Below are 9,053 nucleotides of genomic sequence, written 5' to 3' on the forward strand. Positions count from 1 at the left end.
TTAAGTACCTTCCCAAAAAAAAGGACAATAAAAATCAAATTGGAAGTAACAGTTTAGGACACGTTGTGTTAGAGCAAAGTAATTAAAAGATAAGTAACTTGCTTTACATAATACTGTATCCCGTCTTTCAAGCTTAGTGCTTGGATTAGTCCCTTTCTAGTAGGTTTGGTTTCTCATTTGTTACAACAAGCATTTACATTGCTCTTTTTTATTTTTTAATTGAAAAACATTCTGCATCTTGACACAACTGAGAAGAATTCTGGGGTCCAGAGCTTTTATTATTATTTTCACTCGAGACCTCCATCTTTCCACAAAGTCAAGACACTCGACTATCTGAATTTCTTCTAGCTAGCAGGGTAATTAATTTCTGGTGAAGCAAAATCATCAAGAAAATGCTTTAATTGTTCCTACTGATGGAATTGGCCTTCCTAAGTAGACGTATCATATGTAACTGATAAATCCACAAGTGATTGTCAGCATGTTGAGGTCTCACTCTCACAGGCCACGGTTCAATCAATAGCCAAACAAAGCATTGGATCTTTGTCACCTAAGAAGAAACAACAAAAGAAAGCATAAAACAAAGGAAACAAAAAATTTTAAATTAGATGTCTGAGAAAACAATGAGATACAGTGAGCTCAATAACTATCCAACATCACTTCATACATGTAGCATTGTGCCTTTCAGATATAGAGATAGAGCACATCAACCATGTAACAATGTATCTCGCGAGCAAATCGTGTACTCTTGTTTAAGACTTGAAGCTCCATTGATAATACATCATGCTATGTGTCCTTTGCATGTTCTGTGGTCAGTGCCATCATACTGGAATCACCATTAACGAATGAGAGAAGTGCAGAATTCACGCGCTATGTCCACCTTTCCACCCAAAAAGCCTTTATCCCACCTTGGAAGCTGTTCCAGATTAAGAAAAAATTTCCTGGCTGCCTACTTAAAACGGTTCTTCTTTAGATCCAAGACCTTAAAAAAGAAGAAGTTGTTTTAGCTGCAAACCTCAAAGAGCAGAGCTACTCTGTTGCAGTTTCACTTCTTCATCATCTGTATAATCCAAATCCTTAATATTCATGTTACCCTGATCATGTGGTCTATTGTTTAACCTTTTACGTTTCAGTATACCCTCTGACTCCTTCATCAAACTGATGTATTTTTTCCTCACTTTTGCTAAAGGATGTTGCTCTATAGCCCCTCTATCACAGTAAGCTTCTTTTAGTATTGCAGTGCAAGTCTTATTATTCAATGACAAATAGAAGATATAAGGATGCCTCTCAAACGCCTTGTGAACTTTTTGTGGCAACCCTAAGTGTTTTCTAAGACACAAAAGCTTCTTCCTTTCTGCAGCATGCTCAACAAACAAACTAAGCAACTCGTGAAGCACACCCACCACTCGTTTTTCCGCTATATCGCTATTTGGATCCAAACCAGAATAATTCTCATAGGGTGAAACATATGGAAGCCTCTGAAACTCATCAAACCAGTCTGCAATCTTCCTTTTAAGTCTCAATCCCTTTGACGGAAATAATGGAAATTCTAGCACCTCACCCTTCACACCACTATACACTCCTCTCCTCATTGCATTCCTCTGCATCATCGATAAAAATCTCTCACTTCCATCGACATTAACAGCTAGCCCTTTCAATCCATCTTCCATTTCCACAAGTCTGAAACACTTATCAAGGTTGTCTTCTGGGTTCCTTAAGAATTCATCGGGTAAACCCAAATACCATTGCAGACCCTGAATTACCTTTAAAGGAAGCATCTTTTCCCTGCCACTCATCAGTATCAACTTCTTCAGCCTCGAAACGATATCATCTTTAAATTTTACATACACCTCTCTCTCCTCTCTATCAAGCTCAACAGCCCTCTGGGTCAGCCTAAACCAAGGCAAATTGTAATTAGGGCCAGTAAATTCCTCAAAAACAGATGGGTACAACCTCAAGAACCTGGCAACCTTAATGGGTATTCCTAACTCTAAGCCTTTCTTTGAAATAGCAGAAATGGGGACGCAATAATCATCAGGTGAAGAGGAGACTATGCAGTTCTTGAGAGCAATTAAAGGCTTGAGCTGAACTGATCTGTGAATGGTATCAATGGAGTCAAAAAAAGAGTCTTTCTTCCATTTCATGTACACATCTACATAGGTCTGTCTCTGGATGTATGAGCAGGGAAGTGAGTGGCTGGAAGAGAGGACTTCGTGCAAGAGACATACAGAGCTCCTGCTTCTCCCGACGACCATCGCCATCACCTTCTTTATTGTTTTTGTGCGGTTTGACTGTGGCTTTTCAGGTCTTGGGAGAGGCAGCAGGTTGATATTCAATTGAAAATAAAAACACACCGAGTTATATATACTAGCTATCGCTGGCCCGTGCTCTGAGCCAACTAAGAAGAATATCGTACAGTTTAATGGAGCTGAAAAGCAGCAATCATAGTACTTCCTCTGGCAAGCTAACACTCTCCAGTGACAGCTAGCTAATACACTTTACTGGTCACCTGCACTCCTGGAGGCCACTATGTTATACTGGCTGCCTCGCCTTTTTACACCTATCCTTCTTGATGATAAATTTGAAACAATGACAATGGCTGAATAACCCGCACATATATTCACCTGAACATATTAACTAACATGAGGCTATTGTTTGGAGGAATAACATGTAAGCATATAGAAGTAACCAGTATTTAAACATGTTTGAAGCGCCAATTGACAAGAAATAGAGATCATTTCACTGATGTCCCCTTAACAAATGACTGTTATATGAAGTATGACCACATATAAGCCCCAAAAAGAGCTAATGGCAAATAAAAAGTGCTGGTTTGGGATGTAAGAAAGCAAGATAGTTTTAGAGCATCAATTAAGAAATATAGGAGGGCAACATACTTGGAATTGAACAGATGATAAGTTATAGGAAACAAAGTTCAGGTAAGTAAGAAATTTTATTATATGTTGATGTTTATTTGGTAATCTATTTTCTTCTAATACTTCAAAATCCAAAGAAGCAAAACTGGTTATTGCTCTATGCTACAATAATTTACTTCCGGTTTCTTCCATCAGATGCAAGGAAAATCAATGTTCAAAGACGAAACAAACCAACACAGTCAAAGAAGCTCAAAACCAATTAAAAGATGTAAACTCTAAGGAACAAGAATTAACGGAGCATGACATATGTTGTAGCCATATACAAAGAACTTTCAACTATTGTATCACACTCTTTCAATTTCAAATGCCAACTGCTAACAGAAACCCAGTACAGAAACAAGATATGTCATTGCATAGCATAAGGTGTAGTCCATATTCTAAAAATTTCCAGAGTTCAAATGCTTTACTAAGAAACAAAAACCCAGTTCACAGAAAAGTCAGGAAACAATCCAAACCCATTAATATAAGCTCAAAGACATTATCTTTATGCAAGAATCAGCAACTTCGTCTATAAACCTAACCCCTAATAGTACTTACCGGTCACCGGCGGAATTAAAGGCAAGCGACGACGTATGGAGGCAAACCTGAAGAACAGAACGGATGGGCTGCGAATGAGAAAAAAAAAATGGAAGAGGAAAAACCAAAACTTCCACCGAGAGAGAGAGAGAGAGCAAAAAAACGATATACTATTGACGAGTGTAGACGTTTTGATAATTTTTGCATTTTTCCATTAAAAAAGTTTGCACGAAAACTGAAATTGGAAATCGTCCATTACTCTTCCGTAAAAGATCCCGGAAAGAAAGAATTAACTTAAACTTCAGTACTCATCCTTTATTTTATTGATATAAATTTTATTTGTTATTTTTTCTGTTGTGATAATGTGTTTCTTCTTTATTTTCAGATTTTTTTCATGTTTGATAATTATTTTTGTCAACAACAATTAGTTTTGAAATGTTGAAAAAGAGTTTTAGAAAAATGATACGTCATGAAAATAAAATACTCATTTTGTTGAAAAGAAAAAAAAATACTTTTTCTACATCATAAAAATAACAACAACAACTACCCAGTAAAATTCCACAAAATGGGGTCTGGAGAGGGTAATGTGTACGCAGACCTTACCCAGAGGCGACTTAATGGTATTGGAGGCCTAAAGTCAAGTCATAATAAGAGGCCTTAAACTTGTTTCATAATTTTAGATTTTTTTTTTGAAGTATATTCTATCTTCTTTTTGAGATGCAGTTTAATATTGACGATGTAGCCAACCCCTTTAATATTTGTTGAAACATTTATAACCTTTGATAAGATTTATTAAGTTTAATGTTGAATTTTTTCTTTTCACATGACCATCAACATAACTCACTATATAGCATTGCCTCCCAAGTAATCGTGGGGGAATTTGTATTTTACAAAGATGATAAACAAATCAACTATAATTTTTTACGATCTAATTAGCTTGAAGCGTGTCTACATAGAGCTTAAAGAAAATATCTTACAAAGAAAGAGTTATAATAAATCTGCTCAAGTTGGAGTAAAAAGAACTAGAAAGTAACTGCAGATTTGATTGCCTTTCACTTTCATTTGAATTTTCTCAACAAACTCCGAAAAAAGACAACATAAAATATAAAATTATGTTATTAACAATTGTTGACAAGGTAACAATAGATGGCTGAAGAAATTTCTTTTCACTATTTAATAATAAATACAATAAATATTTAAATGACATCTAAAAAGAGTAACTTTTGGGGCCTCTAATTTTGTGAGGCCTAAAGCGGCCGCTTTAGTGGCTTGGGGGTTAAGCCACCTCTGACCTTACTCCTATCCCGATAGGGCAGAGAGGCTGTTTCCGATAGACCGTCGGCTTAGAAAAGAAAAGATAATTCATTAATAACTCCAGTAGAAACCGTAATAGTAACAGAATAACAACCAAAAGATAAATGCATGCAATAACAGTAACCAGTAACTAAGGCTCGGGGCTAAGATAAACAGCAAGGATAGTATGGATTCAACATAAACTGCAAGCCATCTAAGATCAACCCTAATCCAACCTCGCCTCACCCCCGGTATGAAGTAAGGAAAGCTCTACTACCCCCTAACCTACAACCCTAATGCTTGACCTCCAGACCTTCCTATCAAGGGTCATGTCCTCAGAAATCTGCAGTCGTACCATGTCCTACCTAATCACCTCTCCTCAATACTTCTTAAGCCTCCTTCTACCTCTTCTCGTACCCACCACGGCCAACCGCTCACACCTTCTCGCCGGAGAATTAAGGCTTCTCCTTTGCACGTGCCCGAACCATCCGAGCCTCGCTTCCTGCATCTTGTCATCCACAGGGGCCATGCCTACCTTCTTCCGAATAGCTTCATTCCTAATCTTATCTATCCTATTGTGCCCGCACATCCACCTCAACATCCTCATCTCTGCTACCTTCATCCTCTGGATATGGGAGTTCTTAACCGGCCAACACTCTGCCCCATACAACATGGCCGGTCTAACGACAGCTCTATAAAACTTACCTTTGAGTATCGGTGGCACTTTCTTGTCACACAAGACTCCAGATGCAAGCCTCCATTTCATCCAGCCCGCCCCTATATGGTGAGTGACGTCCTCGTTGATCACTCCGTCACCCTGGATCATCGACCCAAGATACTTGAAGCTATCTCTCTTGGGGATGACCTGTGATCCAAGCCTCACGTCTCTGCCTACTTCCCTTGACTCAGCGTTAAACTTGCACTCCAGGTACTCTGTCTTAGACCTGCTCAATTTGAAATGTTTAGACTCGAGGGTCTGTCTCCAAACCTGCAATCTCTCGTTAATACCGACCCTTGTTTCATCAATTAGAACTATGTCATCAGCAAATAACGTACACCATGACACATCCCCTTGAATATGGTGTGTCAACGCATCCATCACCAAGGCAAATAAGAACGGGCTAAGCGCAGAACCTTGGTATAATCCCATGACAACCGGGAAATGCTCTGAGTCGCCTCCCACAGTCCTAACCTTAGTCTTAGCTCCATAATACATGTCCTTGATCGCTCTTATGTAGGCTACCGGCACACCCTTTGCCTCAAGACATCTCCAGAGCACTTCCCTAGGGACCTTGTCATATGCTTTCTCCAAGTCAATAAACACCATGTGCAGATCCTTCTTCTTATACTTGTACTGTTCCACCAACCTCCTAATAAGGTGGATAGTTCCGTAGTGGAGCGACCCGGCATGAACCCAAGCTGATTGTCGGATATAGACGTCGTCTTCCTCACCCTCACCTCTACCACCCTCTCCCAGACTTTCATGGTATGGCTAAGTAACTTGATACCCCTATAATTGTTACAACACTGGATATCACCTTTGTTCTTGTACAACGGCACCACTGTACTCGAACTCCACTCCTCCGGCATCCTCTTCGTCCTAAAATTTACATTGAACAAACCAGTCAGCCACTCCAATCCTGCTCTACCCACACACTTCCAAAACTCAATCAGAATTTCATCTGGCTCGGTCGCTCTACCCCTACTCATCTTACTCAAAACCCACACGACCTACTCCACCTTAATGCGCCTGCAATACCTAAAATCTCGAAGACTCTCTGAATTCACCAAGTCCCCTAGCACTATATCCCGGTCCCCCACCTCGTTTAGAAGACCATAGAAGTACGTCTGCCATCTCTGCTTAATCTGGGACTCTCCCATCAATACTTTACCATCCTTATATTTGATGCACCTTACTTGGTACAGATACCGGGCCTTCCTCTCCCTCGCTTTAGCCAGCCAAAACAACTTCATGTCCCCGCCTTTCTCCCCCAATTCCTCATATAGGCGGCCAAACGCTACATTCTTAGCCTCCGTGACCGCCAACTTTGCCTCCTTCTTTGCCACCTTGTACCTCTCTCTATTCGCTCTCCTCTCCTCCTCGCTTGTGCTCCTTGCCAACTTCGCGTATGCTACCTTCTTCGCTCCACTTTACCTTGGACTACATCATTCCACCACCAGTCGCCTTGGTGCCTGCCAGAAAAACCCTTCGACATCCCTAGCACCTCTCTTGCCGCCTCCCTCACATAGTTCGCCGTCGATGACCACATAGTGCACGCGTCTCCACTACTCCTCCAAGCTCCCACAACGGATAACCTCTCATCCAACTCCTGGGATTTATCCTTGGTTAAAGCTCCCCATATAATCCTCGGTCGGCCATGAGCATACCTCTTCTTCTTCTTCATCATAATGCTGACGTCCATCACTAAGAGCCTATGCTGAGTCACGAGTGTCTCTCCCGGGATAACCTTGAAATCCTTGCACAATCCTCTATCACACCTTCTGATGAGAAGGTAATCAATCTGAGTCTTCACCGCCGAATTTTGGAAAGTAACTAGATGCTCCTCCCTCTTCGAAAAAGTCGAGTTCACAATCACCAGCTCGAAAGCCTTGGCGAAGTCTAACAGCGAAGTACCTCCTCTGTTCCTATCCCCAAGGCCAAAGCCACCATGCACCTCGCCATAACTACCAGCAGCTGACCCAATATGGCCATTAAAATCCCCTCCAATAAATAACCTTTTAGTAGGTGGAATACTGCGCACAATCTCGTCCAAACCCTCCCAAAAGCGCCTCTTAACCTCCTCATCCAAGCCCGCTTGCGGCGCGTAAGCGCTTGTTGATACCCAATTTTTTTCTATATATTTTTAATACATAAAAATACTTTAAATAGCATATATGCATATATAAGCATGCATAAGTATTTTATAATTTTTTCTATATTTTTAAAGTCTTCAAATTGATTTATTTTCTCCCTTTTTACCCATAAAATCTCCAATAATTATCCTTCAAATTATTTTTTGTGGTGATTTAGCCATCTAAATTCTGTATTTATGCCAAAATATTGTTAAAATATTTTTAATGCATTTTTATAATTGCATTTACATTTTTAAAGCTAATTTGCATATATTTACAATAGTAGTCCTATTAATGCACAATTACATTTTTTTTGCATAAAATGATCTTCTATATTTTTAAAATATTAAATAGATATTTTAAATCATTTTAGTACACGAAATTATTTTTTTAGAAGTTATTTATTATTTATTATAAATTATATAAGGTTGAATTGTCTATTTAAAACTTAGCCAAATTGTATTTCAATTTCAGCCTCATTCAACCCAATACCCCAACCCAATTCTTGATCCAATTACCCGACCCAGGCCCTAAATACACCTACCCGACCCAAGACCCCCATCAGATCATGGTCGTTGATTTAAAAGATCAACGACCCTCGTTAAAACTTACCTTTTTAAATTCCAAATGACCCCCAACCCTTATCATTTCTATGCACCCGCCGCCCTATGATCCTCTCTGCTCTCAAAACACTCTCGACCTAACCCTAATCTTCAAACACCGATCTCCCATCTCCGGTGACCTCTCATCATCTCTTGCACCTCAAATGGCTTCTCTCATGCCATTCTTGCGTTCTCTAAGGTCCTCAAGGGCCCAGGGCCATGCCAACTTGCATCTAGGGTTCATCTCCTGCCTGTTCCTGGCTATTCCAGTGTGATTTCAAGCGAAATCATTCTATATTTGCTACGATCCTTGGGATTCTAGACAGGTTTCTTCATCTCTATATGGGTTTCTTTCGAAACCCTAATTTCTTTTCTACACCTCCTAGATCTGTACAAATCTAGGATGATTTGAGTTTGTTTCTTGAATGTTTTACACTATCCTTGAGGTTCTTTACAAGAATCATGTGATTTCAAGTGTTTTTCATCTTCTTCTAAAACCAGGGTTTTTGGAACATCTTTTAAAACCTTGTCTAACTGATTCTTTGTGTTTAAACTTCTATTTCTTACATATTTTGATTGATTCTATGAGTCTACTACATCTTAACTCGCCTATGCTGAAAGCCCTAATTTTTAGGGTTCTTCGTTTGGTTCTGTGTATTAGCATGACTGACCGGTTCTCGTTTTTGAGTTTCTGTGATTTCTCGTGACTATCTTGCCTTGATATGTTTCTATTGAGTTTCTTAGCCTAAACTTACACTGATTCTATGTGCTTGTGTTCATCTTAACTGTTCAAGACTTGCCTCTTTCTCATTGAATCAGTATTGTTTAACTTTCATGCTTGCTAGAGTTGTATGTCGAC

The 9,053-nt window shown here is 39.5% G+C and overlaps 1 protein-coding gene across 1 annotated transcript; it reads right to left on the reverse strand.

The window, feature by feature from the left end:
* Positions 1-573: 573 nt before the first annotated feature.
* On the reverse strand, positions 574-3,634 carry LOC107777174 (protein WHAT'S THIS FACTOR 9, mitochondrial-like). Its single transcript, XM_016597164.2, has 2 exons — positions 3,468-3,634; positions 574-2,621 (listed from the first exon to the last, which is right to left on the reverse strand). The coding sequence occupies exon 2, from the start codon at positions 2,256-2,258 to the stop codon at positions 1,014-1,016; it is 1,245 nt and encodes a 414-aa protein (XP_016452650.2). The 5' UTR covers positions 2,259-2,621; positions 3,468-3,634; the 3' UTR covers positions 574-1,013.
* Positions 3,635-9,053: the final 5,419 nt, after the last annotated feature.

Source organism: Nicotiana tabacum, chromosome 5 (genome assembly GCF_000715075.1).
Source record: "Nicotiana tabacum cultivar K326 chromosome 5, ASM71507v2, whole genome shotgun sequence".
NCBI lineage: Eukaryota > Viridiplantae > Streptophyta > Magnoliopsida > Solanales > Solanaceae > Nicotiana > Nicotiana tabacum.